General features: G+C 35.4%; 1 protein-coding gene across 6 annotated transcripts in view; it reads left to right on the top strand.

The window, feature by feature from the left end:
* Ehbp1 (EH domain binding protein 1) overlaps positions 1-26,602 on the top strand; it is a 305,708-nt gene that overhangs the window by 37,773 nt on the left and 241,333 nt on the right. For all 6 annotated transcript variants that reach the window (XM_070004546.1, XM_070004547.1, XM_070004551.1 and 3 more), the window contains one exon: positions 20,956-21,013. In XM_070004546.1, coding sequence (XP_069860647.1) covers positions 20,956-21,013 — 58 coding nt within the window. The remainder of the gene's footprint in view (positions 1-20,955; positions 21,014-26,602) is intronic.

The raw sequence follows: 26,602 nt of genomic DNA, 5'->3' as shown, positions 1-26,602 counted from the left end.
ATTGAAATAAGTTTAGGTTTACAGAAGAGTTGCAGTGATTCTATATACCCCTCACCCAGCTTCCTTTGAGTAAATTTCTGGTAAATTATCACTGCCATCAATTAAAACATAAAATATTAACATTTATCTAAACCTAGATATCAACATTAGTACATTGTGCTAACTAAAGATTTATTCAGACTTAAATATCCCCTTTCCGTTCAAAGATTTAACCTAGGATACTACCTTGTATTTAGTTGCTACATTTCTTTGTTCTCTTTCCGTCTGACAGATTTTCAATTTTTCCTTGTTTTTCATAATTTTCATAGTTTTAGTATGCTGATTTTGTATTATGTATTTTTTGTGTTATGTATTATGTATTTTTGTATTTTGTATTATGTCTCTAAAATTAGGTTTTTCTAATAAGACTGAGATTATGGAATTTGAGGAAGATACCACAAGGTGAAAGTTTTCATTTTCCTTATTTGTATCTAGTTACTGGAAACCAGTCATTAAATCCAACATATACTCATGGGAGAGTAATTTTGTTCAATTTCTGAGAAATAGCAAAATTTGTGAACATTTGTTAAATGTTAAATGTTGTTAAAACTGCCATAGACCTGATATTTTTGAAAGTTATGTGATGATATTTGAGAGTATTTACCCATAAATTCTTCAGCATTAGATTTCCTAAAATCAAGAATATTTTCCCTTCCTTCCTTTCTTCTTCCCTCCCTCCCTTCCTCCCTTCCTCCCTCCCTTCCTTCCTCCCTTCCTCCCTCCCTTCCTTCCTCCCTTCCTCCCTTCCTCCCTCCCTTCCTTCCTCCCTTCCTCCCTCCCTTCCTTCCTCCCTTCCTCCCTCCCTCTTTTCCTCCTTCCATCCTTCCTTCCTTCCTTCCCTCCCTCCCTCCCTCCCTCCCTTTCTTCCTTCTTTCCTTCTTGTACTCCCTCCCTCCACCCTCCTTCCCTCCCTTCTTTAAAGTGCTCCTCAGACATCCTCTGCCTTGTCTCATCCCCAGCCTTTTGGTGAGATAGGGTGTATAGAAGGGACTGGAATTGGATATTTCATTTTTGATCAGTTAGGTTCTGGTAAAGTAGTTTCTCTTTAGGGAAGGCCTTGTTAGGAAATCCTGGAGCTATTTTGCATTGGATATTTCTCCCCTGTTCCTGTCCAAAGTGGGGGATGTTTTTCTCCACTCTTGATAGAGATGTTGGAGGTAAAACTCTCAAAAGCTTGGACATCTCCTCTTCTGGGATTTTTATACTTTCTTGAGAGTTCCTTTTTATGTGGATAATACTGTACTGTATTTCTCCTTTAATAAGTTGTGGTTCTCTTTATCTTCTTGCTATTCCATAGGATTGTGATTTTGTCCTTTTGTCTCCATTAGGAAAGAAAAGTTTTTCAATTTGTTTAGCTTCTTTTTGTTTCTTTCTTTTTTTTGGTCTTTGTGTATTTGTTGTGAAGACAGAAGTAGCAACTTTTAAGCTCCTTACATACTGTACCAGAAAGTGGAGCTCTTGACTGTATTGCAACTAATACTTATTGTAAGTAGTCGTTACCATTTAGTGAATTTATGATTAGCTTATGGAATATTGCATTATGCAAATTTTTTTGTTTTGTGCAGTCTACCTTTAGTTATCTGGATTTCTTAGTCTGTATGTGAATGACAAAATTCTTGGCAAGTTCTTGTGAATTTTTTTGCTCTGTTTAATTTTACTTAGAAACACTTAAGTGTCAAACAATAAGCAATACATTTAATTGTACTGAAATTATCAGTTTGTTGTTTTTAAGTATTGCATATGTGTTCAGTATTTCAAATTGAACAGTAGAAGCTTAATTCAAAAGAAAATGGTGTGTAGTTCATTTTGTAAATAGATGCAAACTTTAAAACTCACTGTAATAAATTATATTCATTCTACAAATTTAGGATTGAATACCTAAAAATAAATCTCAATTGATTGCCTGGAAAATATGTATTTTGTAAATCAGAGAAAACTGCCATTGTACTAATTCAGAATTACTTGAAAAAAAATCACTTTTTAGCTAGTCATGATGATACATACCTATAATCCCAGCTACTAGGGAGGTAGAAATTGGGAAGATCAAAGTTTGAGGCAAGTCTAGACTAAACATTAACCATACTCTATCTCAAAAAATTCCCTGAGTATTGTGAAACATGCCTGAGATCCCAGCTACATGGGAAGCACAGGTAGAAGGATCTGTGCCAGAAGCTGGCCCCTTGCAAAAATGGAGGATCCTATCTGAAAAATAACAATAGTAACTGGGGACATGGCCCAAGTTCCTATCTAGCAAGTGTGAGGCACTGAGTTCAAAAAAGAAAATGAGTATTTTTTACATTTTAAATTTATTTTGAGTTTATATAGCATATGGTATATATATAACAAGAATAGGAAGAAGTTTTATTTCATTTGTGTATTTTTTGTTGTTTTGTTTCTATATAGATACTGGGGCCTCCATGCTTTTACTGGGATTTTTGTGCTTATGGCCGGCACCTACCACTTGAGCCACACCTCTAGTTCCAGTCTTTTGCTGGTTAATTGGAGATAAGAGTCTCAAGGATTCGTCTCCCCAGACTGGCTTCCGACTTCAGTTCTCAACCTCCTGTGTAGCTAGGATTATAGTTGTGAGCTATCTGTGCCTGGCTTATTTTAAAAATACTGTATTTTTCCTATATATCCACTTTTAAATATATCAATTTTAATTTCTAAATATTTGCTTCTTTCTTCCTATTTGAAGACACGTGAACTAAAAAATTAATATCTTATAGTTTTATTTTTGTTTGGCAGATATTAATTCCTAAATATTAGTATACTTTTGAGTACTGTTTTGAGTCTTATTTGAGCTGCCCTAATTTAATGACTTTAAAAATTTTAACTTGAAGGGCTGGGAAGGTGGCTCAGTGGCAAAGTGCTTGCCTTGCATGCATGAGGCCCTGGGTTCGATTCCTCTGCACCACATAAGCAGAAAAAGCCGGAAGTGGCACTGTGGCTCTAGTGGTAGAGCGCTAGCTTTGAGCTGAAGAGCTGAGGGACAGCGTCCAGGCCCAGAGTTCAGGCCCCATGACCAAAAAAATTTAACTTGAAGTATTATTGCTTCTCTGTTGTAGTTGTATGGTTTCTTAACCATTTCAGAAACAACGTTGCTTGTTCAATATTTTTAATATTGCTCTACATTTCTGCCTAGGTCTTGTCCAGTTTTATGCTTCCTTCAAGGTTTAGATGAAATCTTAAGCTCTTTTTTTGTTTTGTTTTGTTTTGTTCCCCTCCTCCCCCCACTCCACTCCCCCTTGCCTTGAACTCAGTATCCCTGCTTTTGCTTTACTTACAGCTGGTATTCTTACTACTTGAGCCACACCTCCAGCCTAGGAAGTTTCAAGTTAGTCTTTTGATCACTTTTCTGCCAAGATTAGCTTTGAACTGGAATTCTCCACTTCTCAAACTACTGAGTAGCTAGGATTACAGGTATGAGACACTAGTACATGGCTGTCTTACCTCTTCTCAAAAGCTTCTTTAATTCTTTTTAGTTTTGATCTCTTTTTCTGTCCTTTTCACTTACAGTAGGTAATAACAAATAAAAATAGTCTTTTTTAAAAACTAACATTTACATACTGAGTATATGCCAGATACTTTTATTTATTTTGCTTATATATTTCATTTAGTTTTCGTAATAATTCTGAAAAGTGGTGTCATTATAATAGCAAATAGGTCCAAAATAATAGGTTTGAAAACCAGATAAGGCAAGAAGATTTTGAAATGTCAAGAGCCTTGACATTTTAGGCCTGTCTGATAAATTATTTCTGTATTAAAACATTCCATATACAATTTTGCCAGTTATATGTCTTGGTTTCATAAAAATACAATTTTTCTGAGTATAAGAACTAATTATACTCATAGTATATAGAACATAGGTGAAGATATTCCTCTTACTCTCGCCATCAATAGATAACTACTACTCATAACTTTGGTGTGCTCTCTTTCAGTCTCTTTTATAAGCATGCTTTTTATTCAGTTGGTTTTACCTAGTTATAATGCATCATTTATATATTTGTGAATTTGAATTTCTTAAGTTTTTCATAAACTTTGTGAATATCATTGTTAATAACTACCCATTAAGTGCATGTGCCATAGTTAACTGCATATTAATAGGCTATTTTCAATAAAAACTAAACATTAGGAATACCTCAGTGAACAAATTTTGATAAAAATATTCTATATTTTAGATTATTTTCTTAGTTTATTTTCCCCAAAGTTGGGTTATTGCATCTGCCTTTTGGCTTATAGTTTATGGTGCTAAATTGCTTTATAAAATGGTCATCTTTATGTATTTTATAATCAACAATATATGTCAATATCAGAAGCACCATACTTCAACCGCTAATACAATTTTCCTATACCTAATTTGATAGGCAAAAAATAGTTTATCTTCTTTTAATTTTATTTGTTTCCTGGGAAATTTAATATTTTTATTTATTAGCTGGTTTTTTTCTTTATAAATGGCTCATTGCATTCTTATCTGTTTCCTGACTGGAAGCATTAAGTTTTTTTTTTTTTTATTGTTTTGACCTGTTATTTTATTTTGTGGACTTAGAGACATTTTATTCTATATATAGCTTTCAATTCTATTCTGATGTGTGTGTGTGTGTGTGTGTGTGTGTGTGTGTATGTGTGTGTGTGTGTGTAAGGTATGTTTTGTTGGAATTTGGAATAATTTTAGATAAACAGGTTGCAAAGTTAGTATAGAGCATTTGTATAAATATTCTTCACTCATCTTCAATTTTTCTTACTGTTATATAATCTTATATTACCATGGTATACTGTCAAAATAAAGAAACAAACCTGGGTATATTAGTATCAAGTAGACTTCAGATTGACTATTCAGATGCCACCAGTTTTTTGATTGATCCCTTTTTTCTGCTCCAAGATCCAGTAGAATACTACATTGTATTTAGTTATCCATGGCAGATTTTCAGTCTTATTTTCTTTTTTATTTTGTGCTATTCTAAGGTTTATTCAGTATGAATTATATGTGAACTTTGAATTATTGTTATGGTATTGTTATTGCTTTTTATTTGGCTTTCTTATGAGATTTTTGATAGAAATTGTGGATATGGCCTAAAAATAGGACTAAATTTTAATAGAAGGAAGTGTGATCTATATGACATAACTTCAACTTAAATAGCATCTTTATTAAAACAAATTAGGTACTCACTACTGGTTTAATGAATATATCCTATAATTCCCCTTTACCACTTAGTATCTTCAATTTAAATTTGTGATTCAGGCCTAATTTTTCAAAGTTTGAACTTCTGAACAAAGTAATATGTCTATTTTGGGCACCATTTTAAATTCCCGACTTTGTACAGAAACTTTTACTGCATTTTAAAATGTCACTTCCACATAAACTTTGGGAATGAGATTGGCAAGACATGGATTGTTCAAATATGTGGACTATTTGCCAAAACAATTACTTTTTTAGGTATATCAAATATATTGGAGATGACATGGTTTCTTGAAAGGAAGTAGATTATAATATAAATCCAGAATTAGATTATAATATAAACCAGTCTCAATAAGTTTTTTTCTTATGGTGCAATTAAAATGTCTATTATGTGGAGAGGACTACAAAAGAGAATGGAACCTAGAAAATGTGTGGTTGGGGAAGTTTTGGCATATTGAGTTTTTAAAAATTGTTACTATAAAGGTGACATATGGAGGGGTTGCAGTTACATAAGTCAGGTTATGAGTACATTTCTTTTTGGACAATTTCATCCCTTCCCTTGCTCTCTCTAGTTTTTCCTTCCCATCCCCAATGTATTGAGTTTTAATATTTGATGGTTCTGTGTAAATCACATTATTCTTACATTTGACCATAAAGTTTTCAGAAAATGGGTTTACTAATTGACTGTGTACCTATTCTGAACAGTAGATAGTTAAATATTATTTCATGTACTGATTGAGGTAGAAGGTTAACTTTAAATTTGAATTACTCCATTTTTTTCTAGTATTTACTAAAAAAATGAGTAAAGGCCTAAGTAGTTAATTTGTAAAAAGGAGAAAAATTTGTTAGGTTTTCTCAATGCATATGATGCTCCCAGTTGTATTTAAATGAGTGACTAAATTAAGTACATTTAATTGACATAGAAAGCATTTAATAGATCTGAAGGTGTTTAGTATGAGTTGAATTTTGTATAGTCAGTTTTGTTTTCTTAGAAGTTTCAATGGAATGTAATTTTCAGCCTGAATGTAATGATTAACTAAGTATCAATATAGAAAGGGTAGTTTGTTGTGAAATTTCGTGTGTGTGTGTGTGTGTGTGTGTGTGTGTGTGTGTGTGTGTGTGTGTGTGTGTGTGTGTGTGTGTGTGTGTGTGTGTGTGTGTGTGTGTGTGTGTGTGTGTGTGTGTGTGTGTCGTGGGGCTCGAACTCTGGGCTTAGCACTGTCCCTCAGCTCTTCAGCTCAAGGCTAGCCCTCTACCACTTGAGCCATAGCACCACTTCCAGCTTTTTTGTTTATGTGGTGCTGAGGAATGGAATCCAGGGCCTCATGCATGCAAGGCAAGCACTTGCCACTGAGCCACCTTCCCAGCCCTCAGTTTAAACCTTTTAAGTTTACTTAAATTTCTTCTATTTTCTTTCCCTTTTGATAAAATCTATTATCTTATTCTAGTTCTGATAGTTTTTCTCAACATTACCTTTCAATTCTTCATTTTATACTCTAATTCTTAGTGAAAATAGTGATATAATTTCCACAATTATTTCTTGTTCATTAAATATTCTCCTTGTATTATTCATGGGTATAATATTTTGAATATTTCTGAGAATGCTGCTGATATTTATTTCCTTCTCTCTCTCTTTTATATCATCTTGCCTTTTATATCAGAAGTTTTCATCAGGTGATCTTGATCTGTTCACATTGAACAGGGAGACAGTACAAAACTATGTGGAAGCTGTCTGGCTATGAATGAAGTGGGTGATAGCATTTTTGGAGGTTGCTGAAAGAGAAGTGCTCAGCTAAGCATTATAGGCTATGTCTGTCTCTACCTAACACACATACACACACTGCTATATTGTGTAAAGGATTTATCATTTTTCTAATATTTTTGGGACAAGCAGCACTATGATGGATTATTGCCACATATGTATGGGATCCTGAGCTTCTCAAACAATTCTTTAAAAAATTAAATTGTTATTATAAAGGTGATGTACAGAGGTGTTACAATTATATAAGTCAGGTAAAGAGTACATTTTTGGATAATGTCATCCTTTCTCTCACTGTCCCAATTTTTCCCTCCTGTTCCCACTCACAAGTTATATAGTTCATGTTCAACATAGTGTCTACTGAGTACCACAAACAATGCTTGTTGCTCTGTGTATTACTTTATAATATCATCTTTAATGTTTCCTTTAATTTAGAGATTTACCCTTGATTTCTCTAATCGTGTTGGAACAAGCCTAACATGTCATTAATGCAAATATTAATATTTCCATGAATGTTCTTAACTTATTTCGCCTTTGGACCCATTGGTCCTGTGAAGTTTGTTGTATACTGGAGCTTGAGCTCCCATGCTCTCACTTGGCTTTTTTGCTTGTGGCTGGTGCTCTATTACTTGAACCATATCTCTACTTCTGGCTTTTTAGTGGTTAATTGGAGATAAGATTCTCTTGGATTTGTCTTTCCTGGGTTGGCTTAAAACCCCAATCCTCAGGTCTCAGCCTCCTGAGTAGCTAGAATTACAGGTGTGAGCACCAGTGCCTAACTTTCTGAGGTTTTTATTTGATAGATGAAAAGCCTCTTTGATAGATGATACAACCAGATGAAGGATTGGGATTCAAACCTACTATGTTCAAACCTATCTACTATTGCTTTTGTGTGTGTGTGTGTGTGTGTGTGTGTGTGTGTGTGTGTGTGTGTGTGTGTGTGTGTGTGTGTGTGTGTGTGTCTGTGTGTGTCTGTGTGTGTTTAATGGGACTTGAACTCTGGGTCTGGGTCTGGGTGCTATCCTTGAACTTTTTTTTTTTCCCCTCGGTCTTGGGTCTTGAATTCTGGGCCTGGGCGCTGTCCCTCAGCTTTTCAGCTCAAGGATAGCCCTCTACCATTTGAGCTACAACACTACTGGTTTTCTGGTGGGTAGTTGGAGATAAGAGACTTTCTTGCCTGGGCTGGTTTTGAACCATGATCCTCAGATCTCAGCCTCCTGAGTAGCTAGGATTATAGGCATAAGACACCAATGCTAGGCCAAATTTGTCTACTTTTTTATGATTTTGTTATATATTATTATCTATTATCTACTCCTTTCCAATAAGTGTTCTTTGAATACCAAGAAATCTCTTGAGATCTTAAACTCACAATCAAGACAAATATAATTATCACAAACAAAATTGCATCAGTTACAGAAGTGGATTGAGAGGAAATTGCATGATTTTTTTTTTTTTGGAGGGCAAGAAGGGTATCAGATTGATCCATATTTCTGAGAGCCAGATATGAAAACTAAATATACCAGTATTTGTGTTAGTGATGTGAGGTTTGTTCCACTAAGTCTAGAAAAAGAAGAGCAAATAACATATTAGGTTAAAATAGTCATTATGTATGGTGCTAAAAAATTAATAAAGTAAGAAACATTGTTTGGGAAGTTCTGAACTGTATATGTACCCAGCAGTTGTTCATAACAGTGCTCTCTAAAAAATATTTTTACATTAGAAAAATTAAGTGTACTCTTGAATAGTACACTTTTTGATGGCCTATCACAAAACACATGCAAGATAAAATATATCAACATGTACTTCCTTAATTTTATTGATGTTGTCCCCTAGCTACTGTTAGACATGTATTAGAAATCAGCAAAAGTCCATATGTATCACCAATTATTTTAGTAAAAACAATCACAGATATTTTAAAAATGATAGGATGTTACAAAATAAAAAAAATTACAGCATTTTTAAGTGACAAAGATGTTTTACATCTTTCATTATTGGAACTTCCCTTAATTTTTATAGAAAGGAAATCTATACCTGTATATATACTTTTTCTTGCATTTATACCTTTTTTCCTGTTGAATAAATTATTACAGCTTGCTAAATAATTTGTGAGGTAAGCATAAAGAGTATAATTAACTGGAGCAAGAGCAATGATCGTATAATAGGAGGCATACTTAACCTACTGAAGGATAAAAACAATTACCTGAGAAATAGTAAAGTCTTTTTGTTCCAGTATTTATAGTATCTCATTGTGAAATGTTCTGTTATGGCTAAGGACCTTTTTTTCCTAAAAGTAATAACCTCATTTTTTAGTCAAGTGCCTATTCACATTTATTTGGGCATTAATACTTTTGGACTTTATATTTCTTATTGCAAATGTATTATGGATTCTGTGGTGAGAAATATTTACTTTTTTGCAGTCTGTAAACTTAAGAATACTTTATTTTTACTTTAATTACAACTCAAAGATTTAAATATTAGTTAGATATATTAGTTCTATTTTAGACACGCAATTTCATATAAATGAAACTCATTAGGACATAAGCCCTTTGAAATGTAAGCTTCTATAAGATATCAAGTATTTTATTATTCGTATGTGTTTATTTTAATTTACTGAGTTTCCTAGCTTTGTAGAACGTTGATAGGTCAATGTAGTAGATGCAATCAGAAATCCAAACAGCCTAGCCCTATTATTTGCTCACTTCTCAAAAGTATAGAGTGTTCCAGGTCAACTGGCATTCTGTGTGATGAGTCAGGTTCAGGAACCTTGTATCTGAGAACTTTGCTTTCTCTTGTTTCTAGAGCCCTTTCCATTCAGCTATTATTGAAAAAGTATACTAGTCAGCTATTTATTTTACACCAAGAATGGCACAAGTACTTGTCACAGTTTAGCAGTGAGAAATTTTGTGGCCTTATGTCAATGTCAGTATGTGGTTGGTGTGGTAAAGGGGTTAGAAGCCTTCTTTGCAACACCTCACAGGATTTACACTGCGCTCAGTTAGGCAGCACGGAATCTTTGGTAGTCTTTTGCTAAGAAATATTACTTCTCCTTTCATTAATATTGGTAATACTAGCTAGTTCAACAGTGTTAGAAACAGAAGACCACAGATCCTTTATCCCATTCCTGAATTTCTCATTTCGCTTTAAACTACTAAATATTTAGCGAATTAGTGCCACCTAATGTGAACTGTGGTGTTTATAGGTAGCAACATTTTAATGTAGTCCTTTCATTTAATAAATTAAGCAATAGGCTCAGAGAAATTGACATTCCTAAGGTTTTTGGTGTTAGACCTAAGAAAAAACAAGTACCTAACTCCTAGTCTAGAATTCTTTCCTACATATTATTTCATTTTTGAAGGGTTCTCATTTATAAACTGGGACTTCCTAAACTAAATTGTTTCACAATATTTTCTCTTAGTACCCTTCCAAGATACTTGCTCTGGAAAGAAAGTGATACAGAGGAGAATGAGTGATCTGAAAAGTATTTGTGAATACCATAGGAATGGCCTAGGAATTGAAGGAGCTACAAGAAAAAGGAGGGAAGGATGCTAGAGTCAAGTGGGACCTGTTCAAATGTTTGCTCACACTTTGTGAAACTTCCTATGTTAAGGCAAAGAAGACATCCCTTCTACTTCTTTTGGCTTAGAAATAAGTAATTTGTCTGTCCAGGTGCTCTTTAAATTTAGTGCAATGTTTAAAAATGAATAGTTTATTGTTCATAATTGATTCCAAACTAAAATTGTACTTATTTTAAAAAATTTACCACATACTTTTTGTTTGTTTGGTTTTTTTTTTTTGTTTTTTGGGTCAGGTCGTGGGGCCTGAACTCTGGGCCTGGGCGCTGTCCCTCAGCTCTTCAGCTCAAGGCCTAGCGCTCTACCACTTGAGCCACAGCGCCACTTCTGGCTTTTTTTTTCTTTTTGCTTATGTGGTGCTGAGGAATTGAACCCAGGGCCTCATGCATGCAAGGCAAGTGCTCTACCACTGAGCCAACTTCCCAGCCCTACCACATACTTTAAATAGCTTCTCCAGAATAAAGTATTATATTCATTGCATACAGAAATGTTTATTTCTAAAATGACATGAAATTTTGTTTCCTAGTAATATGCACAGTATTGTGAGGTATTTCTTCTTGATGTCTTTTTTATTATATAGCATGGGAAAATTAAAATTATATTAAATAACATAAACCTTAAGCATTGTTCAATGCCTATAAATGTTCTTAGAAAGTAATCTTAACTTATATAGTATCTAGTAAACAGTCATACTGTAATTACTAATCTTTTGTAGAATTTTATATTAAATGTGTCATTATTAATTACACTTTTTACAAATCCAAGTGCACACCTTTTGTTGGGTTTTACATTAAATGTGTCATTATTAATTACACTTTTTACAAATTCAAATCAAGTGCATGTTTCCTGAGATATAAAAATTTTCTAATTAAGGCCTTTTTGTCTTTTTCTATTCTCTCCAACATTGTGCTTTGACTGGAGGATAGCTATTCATTTTCCCCCTAGATTGTTAACTTCAAGGGGGAAGAGTTTGCCTTCTCTCATTTCTTGCTCAGCATACAGCTAGCAACACAGCAGACATTCAGTAAATTATTTGTTGAATGCTTTGAATTTTTTTTTAATGCCATTTCTAGTTTTATCTCATACTTTTTTTTTTTTTTTTTTTTCCCAGAGCTAGGACTGAACTGAGCTAAATCTCCAACGCCACACTTAGGATTCTTGAGAGTGGAAAAGTATACAGAAGTCTAAATTTAAGCTAGAAATAGTTTTCTTCAAACTTGCCTTACTACCCAGTACCTCATTTAGTAACAAAGTGAGGGCATAACATTTAGTTGCAGATTAAACAAGATAAAACTAACTAATTTATAATCTGGGTCATTGTAGTTCTTTTTTTCTTTCTCTATTACTGTCTTTTGTCCTCCTCCCTACCCTCTATTCTCTAGAATTTAGATTTAAGACAGAGGTTGCCATTTTTGGATTCAAATTGTTCCTTTTTTATGGGAAATGGAAGTAATTTAAGAGTTTGTTTCCCAAACAAGCCAAAAGGCTTGAAAATTTCCATTAAACAGATTTCTTATGAAGTGTGGTTATATATACACATTGTATGTGTGTATTTACCAGTTTACAAGACATTCTTAGTAAATATCTGTAAATACTTGTGTGTGTATTATGTTTTGTATTATATGGCAGCCTACCTGATTTCCATTTTGAAGTGATGGGATGGGAACAAAACATATGACTATCAAATTCTCTCTGAAACCTGAAGTCTATTAGGTTTTCTTGACTATTTTGATTGAAAGTTGTGTGAATATAGGTCTTCTGTAGCTGGAAAAACTCTCACAATTGCTGTGGCCCCTTTTCCCTTCGAGTACATTTGTAAATATTTAATGGCTCTTTTGTAGCAGAGCACGGATGCTTAAAATATTAATTATGGCCAGCCAATTGTGTGGTTATTAGTTCTGTTCTGCCAAGAATATATTATTTTATTTTAGAACATACTGCTTTATTTTGCTCTTCATAATCCTCATAATATCAAGTTGGACCTGTTTCTATTTTTAGAGGAGACCTTTTTCTCCCCCCCTAGTTTGGGACTCAAACTAGGATTTTGTGCATGCTATGCAGGTCTTGTGCCACTAAGCTACATCCCTGTCCTTAGGGGGACATTTAAAATATGAATATGATTTAGAGTCACAAAAAAAGTTTATCTCTGAGTACATTGCCAAATACAGTGTTTATATACCTGCCATACAATTTCCTGCCCTTTTTATGCTAAAAAAAAAAAAAAGAAAAGAAGAAAGAAAAACACCAGAAACCTCTCCTTTTCTGAAGTACTAACTGGATTGAAGGAGGAAGGGTGCTGAGTCCCGTTAGAAGGAGGTTAAGAGTTAAAGTAACTCTGGAGGATGTTGTAGAGGAAGGAGACAGTCTCATTCTCATCTTAGGCAATGCCTCACTGATGTTTCGAGTCAGGAGGTGTTGGGATTGCCCACTACCTGTTTACCAGCAGTCCTCAGCCAAGGGTATACCTTTAAAATAATCTGTGAAGTTTTTAAAATCCTGTATACCAAACAAATTAAATGAGCTTCTCTAGGGCAGAAATGTAGGCATCAGTTTCTTTTGTTTTTGTGTTTTTTGTTTTTGTTGGTCTGGGGTCTGGACTCTGGGCCTGGGTGAGGTCTCTCAACTCTTCAGCTCAAGGCTAGTAGTGCTCTACCTCTTGAGCCACAGTGCCACTTCTGGCTTTTTCTGCTTATGTGGTGCTGAGGAATTGAACCCAGGGCCTCATGCATGCAAGGCAAAGCACTCTACCACTGAGCGACCTTCCCAGCCTGGCATCAGTATCTATCTGTCTATCTATCTATCTATCTATCTATCTATCTATCTATCTATCTATCTATCTATCTATCTATCTATCTATCTATCTATCTATCTATCTATCTATCTATCTAATCTATCTGTCTGTCTGTCTGTCTGTCTGTCTGTCTGTCTGTCTGTCTATCTATCTATCTATCTATTGATTGGTTGTGGGGTTTGAACTCAGGGCTTGGGCCCTGTCCCTGTGCTCTTCAGCTCAAGTCTAGCACTCTACCACTTGAGCTGCAGGGCCACTTCCGGTTTTCTAGTGGTTTATTGGAGATAAGAGTCTCATGGACTTTCCTGCCTGGGCTGGCTTTGAACTGCCATCCTCAGATCTCAGCCTCCTGAGTGGCTAGGATTACTGGTGTGAGCCACCGGCACCAGCATCAGCATTTTTAAAAAGCTTTCCTGGTAGCTGGATGCTGATGATTCAGGCCTATCTATCTACTAGGGAGACTGAGATCAGGAACATCTCAGTTTGGTCATACATGTGAGACTTCTTAACCAATAACTGCAATGGCATTCTTCTGTCTCATTGGTACATGGGATGCTGAGATCCAGAGGACTGCGGTTCTAGAGTAGCCTAGGCAGAAAAGTGTGGAAGAACCTAGGTGTGCTGCCATGTACCTGTCATACTAGCTGTGATAGTAAGTGAAAAATACATTCTCTGTCCAGGTATATACGTGGGCAGGAGGTGAGACCATATCTCAAAAATAACCAGTGCAAAAAAGAGCTGGAGGCATGGCTCAGTAGTAGAACACCTGCCCAGTAAGATGAAGCTCTAAGTTTAAAACCCAGAATCATTAAAAAGATAAAAATAAAAGCTGAGCCAGGCGCCGCTGGCTCACACCCATAAGCCTGTAATCATGATTTGGATGTCTTTGAGACTTATCTCCATTGCACTACCAGAAAGCCAGAAGTGAGGCTGTGGCTCAAGTGGTAGAATGCTAGCCTTGAGCAAAAGAAACTCAGAGACAGTTCCAAGGTCCTGAGTTCAAGCCCCAGGATTGGCACCAAAAATAAAATTAAAAAAACAAAAAGAACTTTTTAGGTAGCTTTAATGTATACCCAACATAAGGGCCCCTACAAAGTTCCAATAAGCTGCAGAGAGGATGTATTTTATAGCTTTGATTTTAGTTGGACCTCATCAATTACTAACCAATTGAGAATTCCTGAATGGAACTTAAGGTTCATTCTATTCAGCAGTAAATACTTATTGGCCCTTTTACCTTATACTGGATTTTTATTAGTTGATAGGAATACAAAGATATATGAGTTCGATAAAGTAGTGTAGACTAGTGGTAAAGATAGAAACAATGCATAATTTTAATATAGAGAATACAGAGTTTGAAAATAGAAGTGTTGGAAGCATAGTAAGAATAATCAGCTCAGATTAGGACCCAAAGAAGGGCATAAGGTGAGATGAGTATCAAGAACTTGAAACAATGTTTGGGATTTGATGAAGATGCCGCCTATGAAAGACTTAAATGTTGTATAGTTAGAAGATAGTGAAGTATTTTAAAGAACAAAACAAAACAACAACAGAAAAGTATTGATAACTTAGCATCTGTGTCTCACATCTGTAATCTTAATTATGCAGGAGGCTGAGTAGATCTGAGAATCTCTGTTCAATGCCAGCTCTGGCAGGAAAGTTTGTGAGACTCTTGTCTTCAATTAACTACCAAAATGCCAAAAATGACACTGTGGCTCAAAATGGTACAACACTAGCCTTGAGCACAAAAGTTTAGTAACAGTTCCTGGGCCCTGAGTTCAAAGCCCGTGGACTGGCGCGCGCGCGCACACACACACACACACACACACACACACACGTGGACTGGCGCGCGCACACACACACACACACACACACACACACACACACACACACACACACACACACACACACACACACACACACACACACACACACACACACACACACTTGGAAGGCAGACGAACGAAAGAATATACTCAGAATCTACTTGAATCCAATATCCTGATCTTACAGGTATAAATAGTAAAGCGAAGATCTGAAACACACACACACACACACCCAATATTGAAGAATATAGTTCTTACCTTGCATGTCATGGGAACACAGGGCCAGTTAAATATAGGCTATAATTATAGTTATAAAAATTAGTATAAATTTCCACAATGCATAATAGGCTTTGATGAAATCTAACCATTCCATTACTCAGGACCTTGTGATTTCACTTGGCTTTTTCCCTCACACCTAAGACTCTACTACTTGAGTCATATTTCTAGTCTGACTTTTTGCAGAGTCTCAGACCAAGTAAGTGCTCTACCACTTAAGCCACACCCCTATCCCTTTTTTGGTTAGGTATCATGCTTTTTCACCTTGGCTGGTATTGGACTGCATTTTTTCCACTTATATTTTCTAGATACTCAGGTTATTTATTTGAAGATTTTCAGGTTTTTTTTTTTAGGGGGGGATAGTACTGAAGTTTGAATACAGGGCCTAGTGTTTGAAAAGCAGAATGATTTACTATATCTCCTGTCCCCCCCCCCCTTTTTTTTTTAAATTGCCTGAGTGTATTCATGGACCACAACCTGCCTATTTTAGGCTTCCTTTTAAGAACAGGGATGACAGATGTGCACCATTCCACCGAGCTATTAGTTGAGATATGGGGCGTCATGAACTTTTCCGCCTAGGTTGGCCTGGAATCTTAATCTTTCTCATCTCTGCCTCCCAACAACTAGGATTACAGGAGTGAGCCACTAGTGCTCAGCTTGCTTTTTAGCTTATTTTTCAGGCTGACCTAAGCCTGTGATTGTCCTGCATCTACTTTCTCCTTAGATGGGACTTTCAGGCATTGCTGCAATGTTAGCTATTTCTTATTTTATTAAGATATGTTAATGATATATGTGTGTGTGTGTATATATATATATATATACATACATATATATATACACATATAAACAGCAGTGTGATATTTCATCCCATGCATACAACATGCATTAATCAAGTCCAGTCTCCCCATTTCTGCCCTTCCCTAAGCCTTCCCAATCCCCAGTAATTAATGTTCTACTCTTAGTCAACTTTTTTAGCTTCCACCTGAGGATATGCATCACGTTTCTCTCTATGTCTGGCTTATTTCACTTAATATCTTCCACTTCCATCCATTACTCTTGAAGTCTATTTGTCAGATAAAAGTATAGCTACTTCTGCTTATATTGTTTTGATTTGAATAGAGTATCATTTTCCATCCTTTCACTTTACACTGGTGAAATGGGTTTCTTGTAGGCAGCATATTGTTTTGTTTTGTTTTGTTTTTGTCAGACTAAGATATTTCAGAAGACCTTTTCAAGTTCAAATATTCTTTGTTCCACTTTAATCTGTTGAGTCCTTCAACTGTATTTTTTGAGTTTGGTTCTTCTTAGAATCTCTTTTTACATAATTTTTCATTAATAACCTGTATTATCTTCCTAACTATCTGTATTCTCCTGGATTTCATTGTGCTATTTTATAATCATTTATTTTATTTTTTTGGCTAGTACCAATGTTTGGACTCAGAACTTTCGTATTTGCTCAGCCACCACTTGAACCATGTCTTCGTAGTGTCATTTTGCTGGTTAATTGAAGTCAGTCTTGAGGACTTTTCTTTCCATGTTGGCTCCAAACCAGTCCTCTGGATCTCAGCCTTCTGAAAAACTAGAACTACAGATGTGCCACTCCTGTGCCAGCTTCTTTAAAATTCTTTATCAAATTTTTCATCCATTTAAAATTGTTTGGAATATCAGAGTTCTTTTGAAGGCATCCTACTGCTTTGGCTTTTTTCATATTTATTGTCCTACACTGCGATTTGAGCTCTAATGAACAGACAGTTTTATCAGGAGACTTCTTAGTAAGCAGCTTTCTCCTGAAGATATGTCTTGAGGGTACTAGTATGTTACATAATGTTGGCTTTGATTCTAGCTACACACCATAGTGTAACCTCCCTATGGATTATTTGGCTGTGATTAATATCTTTGGGCATGTCATAATGCATATTGTGTCACTATCTGTTTAGAACACACAAGAGTAGAGACACTGTATTAACAGCAGTAGGTATGGGATGCTCACTGTGTGGTAGCTCCAGTTCTCCTGAGATCATTCCTTATTTCCATTTGCCTGAAGTAATCACAGGTGAAGCTTGACCTGCTTCGACAGGTCTTTGGAGGCTTGGGACCACATGCCTAGATGTGGAATTATGGGGAAGAGGGCAGTGTGGGTGCTCCCAAGCTTGCTTTTTGAGGTAGTGTCTTGCTAACTTTTTGCTCTGGCTTGCCTTGAACTCCTCTCTCTCTTCCTCTCTCTCTCTCTCCATCTCCCTCTCTTTCTCTCTCTTTCTCTCCCCCCTCCCCCCCAAGCCCCTCAATCTTTCTTTTCTGGTACTAGAGTTTGAACTCAGGACTTTATACTTGCTAGGCATGTGTTCTACCACTTGAGCCATGCCTCCTGTTCTTTCTCAAGTTACTGAGGTAGGGTTTTGCCTTTTTGCCTGGTCTGATCTGGACTTTAGTTTTACTTCTTGCCAGGTATGTGCCACCATACTCAAATTTTTATTTTTTTCTGTTTAGCTAGGGAGCTTGTTAACCTCTTTTGCTTGGGCTGGCCTGGAACCACAATCCTCCCAGTCTTAGCTAAAATTAATAGCCATGAGCCTTCACAACAGAATCCTCTTTGATTTTTGTTGAGTTGAGGGCTCTCTGTGTCTATTAGGCAGGAAGTAAGCACTGTTATCATTTGAGCCATACTCTACCTCCAGCTGTTTTTACTCTGGTTATTTTTGAACCTAATGTCGGTTTTTCTTTTTTCATTTTTACATTTAGAAATTTATTTTGTTAATTCACAATCTGTATATAGCTTTATTTAAAAAAAAAAAAGAAAAAAAAAGAGCCGGGCTCTGGTGGCTCCTGCCTGTAATCCTAGCTACTCAGGAGGCTGAGATCTGAGGATTGTGGTTCAAAGTCAGCCCGGGCAGGAAAGTCTGTGAGACTCTTATCTCCAATAAACCACCAGAAAACTGGCAGTGGCATGTGGCTCAAATGATAGAGCGCTTGCCTTGAGCTGAAGAGCTGAGGGACAGTGCCTAGGCCCAGAGTTCAAGCCCCATGGCTGACAAAAAAAAAGAAAAAAAAAATAAGAAGAAACCAATAACAGTGAAACCAAGATACTATTTGGAAGTCTGAACCCTTCCAATGGCATCTCACATTTTACCTAGGCTGACTTTGGACTACAGTCCTACTTTTTGGGATGAGATATGTGCAGTACTGCCCTAGCTTTTTCTGTTGAGATTGGCCTAGCAGGCCTTGGAACCACTGACTTCCTGATTTAGTCTTCTGTGTAACTGTGATGATTTGTGCCCATCACTGTGTCCAGCTATTTGTTCATGTGAGAACTAACAAACTTTTCATATCGCTGGCTTCAACTTGAGATCTTCTTGATCTTAGCCTCCAGAGTGAGTATCTAGGATTACAGACATTATTAGGAGGTACCTGGCTCCTCTTTGATTTTCTTTTAGGTACTTAGAGACATAAATTTTCCTCTTAGAACTCCCTTTGTTGTATTCAAAAGATTCTGGTAAAATGTGTTCGATTGGTTGTATAAAATTCAAGTCCATCCTCATTTCTTTAATGATACTGATCATTCACCAATGTAATGTTCAGTGTCTATGTTTGAATATTTTAGGTAGTTTTCTTTTGCTATTGATTTCTAGTTTTATTCCATTGTATTTTGATAAAATATAGTAAGTTATTTCAGTTTTTTGTCAAGAGTTGATTTATATCCTAAAATATATTGTTTCAGAGAAAGTTTGGTGGAATATTCTGTATATGCCTATTAAGACCATTTTATCTATAGTGTCATTTAATTCTGAAGTTTCTTTGTTGATTTTTTTTTTTTGGTCTGGATAGCCTATCTATTAACGAGAGTGAATTATTAAAGTTACCCACTATTTTATTATGTTGGATGTATCTGTGCTTTCTGTCCAGTAGTGTTTATTTATTTATTTATTTATTGGTTGGTTTGTTTGTTTGGTTGGTTATGGGGTTTGGACTCTGGGCCTAGATGCTGCCCCTCAGCTCTTCAGCTCAAGGCTAGCACTCTACCGTTTGAGCCACAATGCCACTTCTGCCTTTTTCTGCTTATGTGGTGCTGAAGCATCGAACCCAGGGCCTCATGCATGGAAGGCAAGCATTTTACCATTGAGCCACCTTCCCAGCCCTGTTCAGTAGTTTTTTAAAAATAAAATGGGATGTACTAATGTTTAGGGCATATATGTTTACAATAATTATATCCTCTTGATGGATTGCTCCCTTTATCAAAATGAAGTGCCTTGCTTTATCTTTTCTGTTTAATTTTGGAGACTGCTTTGTCAGATATGAATGTAGAGATTCCTTCTTGAATGTAGAGATTCCTTCTTGCTCTCAGGTTCTATTTGATGGTAATATTATTTTCTTTTGTTTCATTTTAAGCTTTGAGTTGTGATTCCTATAGGAAATGTGATTCAAATAGGAAACAATAATGGAGTTTTTAATCCATTCTACCATTCTGTGTCTTTTTTTTTTGTCTGCCATGGGGCTTGAACTCTGGGCCTGAGCACTGTCCCTCAGCTCTTCAGCTCAAGGCTAGCGCTCTACCACTTGAGCCACAGCACCACTTCTTATTTTCTGGTTGTTTATTGGAGATAAAATTCTCACAGAATTTCCTTCCTGGGCTGACTCTGAACCATGATCCTCAGATCTCAGCCTTCTGAGTAGCTAAGATTATAGGTATGATCCACTGGCACTGTCCATTGTGTGTCTTTTGATTGGAGAATCAACAGTTAATAGAGTTATTGGGGCTGGAAAGGTAGCTCAGTGGTAGAGTGCTTGCCTTGAATGCATGAGGCCCTGGGTTCAATTCCCCAACACCACATAGGTAGAAAAAGCCAGAAGTGGCACTGTGGCTCAAATGGTAGAGCGCTAGCCTTGAGCTGAAGAGCTGAGGGACAGTGCCCAGGCCCAGAGTTGCGCCCTATGACTGAAAAAAAATAAAATAAATAAAAAAAATTCAGAGTTATTATTAAGCAATATGTAGTAGTTCTTACCACATTGTTGTTTTTAAATGTTTGATTCTTCCCTACTCCTTATTTGTTTATCTTCTATTCTAGTGAAATTTATTCTTAAATTTTTTTGGTTGTATTTACTTTCCTCTTCTATGTTTAGAATCTTTTTAGATATATTCTATAGTTCTGGCTTAGTGGTTATGAATTCCTTTAGTTTTTGTTTATTATGAAACAAAACTTCCCAATATTCTGGTTAACAATACTCGATACAGTAATCTAGGTTGGTGGGTTTTTCTTTCAGAATTTGAAATAGATCATTCTATGCCCTCTTTGCTTTTAGTATATTTTGCTTGGTTTGTCCCAATAAATTAGCATGCTTTTAAAAATGTGTGTGAAGGACATATTAGTCATTTAAATTAGATCTCATTTTAGCATCGACTGTATTTGAATATAGAGTTTTATTTTAAGAGTACTACCATGTAATTTAAAGCAAATGACATTTTAGGCCTTTAAAAAGTGCTAAAACGAAACTTTACTAACTTAGATTTTCCTATTTGACAGGCAACCAGATAAACTGGTGGTAGTTTGGACAAGAAGAAGCCGAAGAAAGTCTTCTAAGGTTAGTGTGTTTTGTAAATTTCTTACCCAGAAATTTATTTCTTAAATTTCAGTAATATAGTTGAATTCAGCTAAATTATTAAGCTTTTCTGATCCCATTATAGAATATTTTAAACTATTAGTTGGTCTTTGGTTTTTAATTTTATTTTTAAATTACTATTATTTTTAGCTAATATACTGAAAGTGGATTTGTCTTGAAATCTTTTAACTGTACTTATTAAAGTGAGAGTCAAATAATTGAATTTTACTCTTGGACTTAATAGTGAATGTATCTCAAATTTTAGGTGTTACCAGTATGATAGTGTTAGGAGATGGGGCCTTTAAAGGTGACAACTTCAAGAAGTGATTAGGCCTTGAGGGCTTCTTCCTCATGAATGGAAATAGATATCTTTAAAAGGGTGGCATGACAAGAGTTCATTGCATATTGCTCTTCTGCTTTAAACTGTGTGAAAATGCAGTAAGAATCCCTCACCAAATGCTAACTCATTGGCAGTCTTACAGGAGATAGTAATCATAAGTATATTTATTAGTTGTTATTGTACAGTATACAATAATCATATTTATTGGTGGTTGAGTTTTATAAAATAAAGAAAAAGATGTGATTTGGACTATGGCTTAAGAGGTAGAGTGTCTGCCTAGTAAGCATAAAGCCTTGAGTTCAAACTGCCAAAACAAGTATTACATTAAAAAAAAAGGTGTTTTTTTTGTTTTGAATTTTTTTTAAATTAAGAGCATTGTTTCAAGTTTGTTCTTTTGTTTGTTTTGAGGCACAGACATGCTTTGCAGACTAGGCTGGCCTCAAACTCACAATCCTGCCTCTGCTTCCCAAATGCTGGGATTGTAAAGTATATTTCACCATGCCTGGCATCAAGTTGTATTTTTATTGAGCTATTTTACTTTTGTTGTTCTGTACAACCGATAGGCTTTAATCATTCAATATACTTGTGTAAGTACCAATTACTTCTACCAATATATGAATAATTTTCATCATCTTTTTCAATTGTTCTTCAGTCATTTCCCTCAGAGACAAGCATTGGTTTGTTTTCTGTTTTGTCTGTTTTTGAATTTCATATAAAATAGTACAATGATATCGTACCTATTGTATAGTACTACTATATGAAGTCTGATCTCTTGTGTTCAGTATTTTTTGGTATTTTGTGTGTGTGTGTTCTGTCTTGGGCTTAAACTTAGGGCCTGAGCTGTCCTTGATTTTTCTGCTTAAGACTGGCACTGTATCTCTTACACTACAGCTCCACTTTGTCTTTTTGATGATTAATTGAACATTTGCATCTCATGGACATTCCTGGCTTTAAACTGTGGTCCTCAGATCTCAGCCACCTAAATAATGAGGATTACAGGTGTGAATCAGTGGGCACATTAAAAAAAATTAGTTATACAAAGGGATTTCAATTTCACAAGTCAATTGTAAGTACAGTTTATAAGTACAATGTATTTTGATCAATCAAATACTTTTTTTGAGATTTATTCATGCCCTTGTGTTTTGGGGTAGATTTTACTTTATTGTTGAGTAGTATTTTATTATGTGAACATACAAGTTGATTATATGTTTCCTGGTTGATGAACATTTATTTTCTTTTTCTTTTTTACTGTTGTTAACAAAGCTGGTATAAACATTATTCTTCAAGTATTTTGAGGGAAAGTTATTTTTATTTCACTTTAGCATATACCTAGGAAGGGAATTCTGGGAATAAAGTAGGTTTCTTAAGTTTTAAGAAATTTCAAGCACCTCTTCCAGGAAATGAAGATGTTTACATCATGAACATTTTCTTTAAAGGATACATTATAATTGAATACTTATCCATTTACATAAGAAAGAATTTTTAAAATAGACTTAGAATCTAATCAGTGTTGCTGATGTAGCCTTAAGCTTTTGTGGAAAATGACCCAGGATAAAGTTATTGATTGTGTATAATAGATAACTATATGACATACGTATAGACTTTAGAATGAACCCTGAATGTTATTAGTTACCAATAGAAACCATTTTCTCCCCTTTTGATTAGATAATAATAAGAAAATTAGGAACTGGGCACTGGTGGCTCACACCTGCAATCCTAGCTACTCAGCTACAATATCTACATTCATTTTCCGGTTGTAATTCTCTTAATATTTCAGCGTCTTTCTGCATACAGTTTGCTCTATGCATCCATATCTGTGTATTAAACAAACGATTGGTTGAAAATATTTGAGGAAAAAATTGTGACTATACTGATAAGTAGATTTTTTTCCTTGTCATTATTCCCTAAAACTATATTCATAAGCTTTTAAAATAAAACACATTTTATGTTTCTAGAAAAAGCACAATAATTCTAAAGTTTTTTAGGATTATGGTTTGAAGCCAGCCCAGGCAGGAAACAGTGTGAGACTCTTATCTCCAATAAACTACTTAAAAACGCCAGAAGTGGCACTGTAGCTCAAGTAGTAGAGCGCTTGCCTTGAGAAAAACAAACAAACAAACAAACAAAACCTCAGGGACAGTACCCAGGCCCCAAGTTCAAGCCCTAGGACCAGGAAAAACAAAAAAAAATAAGAAGAAAATTAGGAAATGTAATGAAATATTTCAAATAGTACATCAATTATAGTACCTCTTTTTAATGTTAAATATAATTTGTTACTTAATTGTGTTTTTACAAGCCATTCAGATAACTTTTCTGATTGGTGTAGATTCTCTTTCATAGAGTATTCAATTTTGTTTGAATCCAAATATAAATATAAATATATGAGGCTACAGGTTGATTTTTCTCAGAATTAAATACTTTCTAGGAGAAATTACTTTTTTCACTTTCTCATTTAATTATATTAATTGTACAAAGGAGTTTTATTGTGGCATTTTTCATAATGTACATAATTACTTTGATCAAATTCACTACTTCTATTACTTTTTTCATATCTTCCTTTATTTTACATTGTTTAGTAGGGCTTATTAATGCTACTTTCATGACCATACACATATATTAATTCCTATCACTATCTTCCTGCTCATTGTTTTTTTCTATCAGTCCTCCTTTTAAAGTTGTTGTTATTATTTCTGGGTTCCACAAGGAAATTACGGGTTCCACAAGGAAATTACTTCTGGTTAAATTCATTTTCCAGTTGTAATTCTATTAATATTTCAGCGTCTTTCTGCATACAACTTGCCTTATGCATCCACATCTGTGGATTAAACAAACTATTGGTTGAAAATATTTGAGGAAAAAATTGTGACTATATTGATATGTAGATTTTTTTCCTTGTCATTATTCCCTAAGTATACAATTAACAACTCGTTCCATAGTATTTCGGTTATATGCAAAGGTTATATGCAAATACTAGACTATTTTTACATAAACAATTTGAGCATGTGCAGGTTTTGGTATTGGTATCCAGAGCGTCCTGGAATCCAGTCCCTCACAGATACTGAAGGACGACTAAACTTTAGAATTATTGTGCTTTTTTTATTTTGTGGGTTGTGGGCGCTGTTCCTGAGCTCTTCACCTCAAGATAAGCACTCTACCACTAGAGCCACATGCCACTGCCAGTTTTCTGGTGGTTAATTGGAGATAAGAGTCTTGTGGACTTTCCCGCCCAGGCTGGCTTTGAACCGCCATCCTCAGCCTCCTGAGTAGCTAGGATTACTGGTGCCTGGCTTATTGGTCTTTTTCTAGAAATATAAGTGTACTTTACAAAGCTTATGAAAACTGACAATATGTTACACTTATTAGCACTTATACATAGTATGTTTATCTATGAAAAAAATTACTATGGGTAAACAATACAATATGCAGCTTCCCCTCCTCTTTAAGTCATATGATTTATAGCAACAACTTTGCAAGGCTGCGATTGATTTGTAATATATTTAAATTATTTTCAATATAATAATGTGATGTAAAGAAGCATGGTAAATCTAATAGAATTGAAAAATTATAGCAGCATACTTTCTGTTAAGTCCTGTTTTCTAAATTTAAATTTGCAGAGATGGGAAAATTCCAAATGGAAAACAATTTTCTTTACAAAAATTTGTTTAAATGGAAAAAAAAATTTGTTTAAATGGTACTATGGAAAGTAAAAATTTAGTGCTTATTTTTTATTTTGTTTCATACTAGACTTTTAACTAAGAACCAGTCTTTTTTTTTTTTGATTAGCATTTTTTTTTAAATTTTATTTTATTTGAGAACATACTGTACAGAGGGGTTACAATTACATTAGCAGGATAATGCATACATTTCTTACCAAGCATTGCAGCCTCCTCCTTTGTTTACCCTTCACCTCCCTTCCCAGCCTCCCCCCTCCCCCCCACTCCGACATTGTAAAGCTTGCTTTGACATGACATTTTGTAATTCTCCTTGTTGCAACAGGTCCACCTGAATCCTTAAACGACTTGTTTGTCCCCCTCTCCTCCACATGTTATACTGACATCAAATAAAGTGAAAGCGGGGGTTACACTGTGGGGGAGGGACATACAAAGCAACAAAGAAATAATCTTATAAATGCGTTAGAAACACATGCATGAAAGAAACGAAAACATTAAAATACATATTTAAGGGTTCGTTTTCCTAACATCACATTATCTGACCTTTTCCGCTTGACTCATACCTATACTAGATATTGCAAATAAGGGAAACCATGGGACCTATGTTTCTTTGGGCCTGGCTTACTTCACTTAATATAATTTTTTCCAAGCCTTTCCATTTCCTAACAAATGGGGAGATGTCATTCTTTCTGATGGAGGCATAGAATTCCATTGTGTATATATACCACATTTTCTTGATCCATTCATCTACTGAGGGGCTTCTGGGTTGGTTCCATATCTTAGCTATGGTAAATAATACTGCAATAAACATAGTTGTGCTGGTAGCTTTAGTGTGGTCTTGTTTGTATACATTTGGGTAAATGCCCAAAAGTGGGATTGCTGGATCATAGGGGAGTTCTATGTGAAGTCTTTTGAGGAACCTCCATACTGCTTTCCAAAGTGGTTGAACAAGTTTACATTCCCACCAACAATGAAGTAAGGTTCCTTTCTGTCCACATCCCCTCCAGCATCTGTTGTTGTTAGAGTTCTTGATTTTTGCTGTTCTAACTGGAGTGAGGTGATATCTCAATGTTGTTTTGATTTGCATTTCTTTTATGGCTAGGGATGTTGAACATTTCTTCATGTGTCTAATGGCCATCCTTCTTTCTTCTTCAGAGAAGCTTCTCTTTAAGTCTTTCGCCCACTTATTTATTGGGCAGTTGTTTCTTTGAGGATTTGTTGTTGGGTGGTTTAATTTTTTGAGTTCCAAGTATATTTTAGATATGAGACCCTTGTCCGTTGTATGGCTAGTAAAGATCTTCTCCCAATCGGTGGGCTTTCTATTGATCTTGCTAGCTATGTCATTTGCCCTGCAGAAGCTCTGCAACCTTATGCAATCCCATTTGTCCAACCTTTCTTTGATTTGTTGTGCTTCCGGGTCTCTATTCAGAAAATTTCGGCCTGAGCCAAGGAGACCTAGGGTTTCTCCTATTCCATCCTGTAATGTTTTCAGAGTGTCTGCTTTGAGTTCAAGGTCTTTGATCCATTTGGAGTTGATTCTGGTGCAGGGTGATATATAAG

This window comes from Dipodomys merriami, unplaced genomic scaffold (genome assembly GCF_024711535.1).
Source record: "Dipodomys merriami isolate MVZ:Mamm:240054 unplaced genomic scaffold, mDipMer1.0.p SCAF_63, whole genome shotgun sequence".
Taxonomy (NCBI): domain Eukaryota; kingdom Metazoa; phylum Chordata; class Mammalia; order Rodentia; family Heteromyidae; genus Dipodomys; species Dipodomys merriami.
Note: the sequence above shows the minus strand (reverse complement) of the source record. Positions and strands in the feature narration are given on the sequence as shown.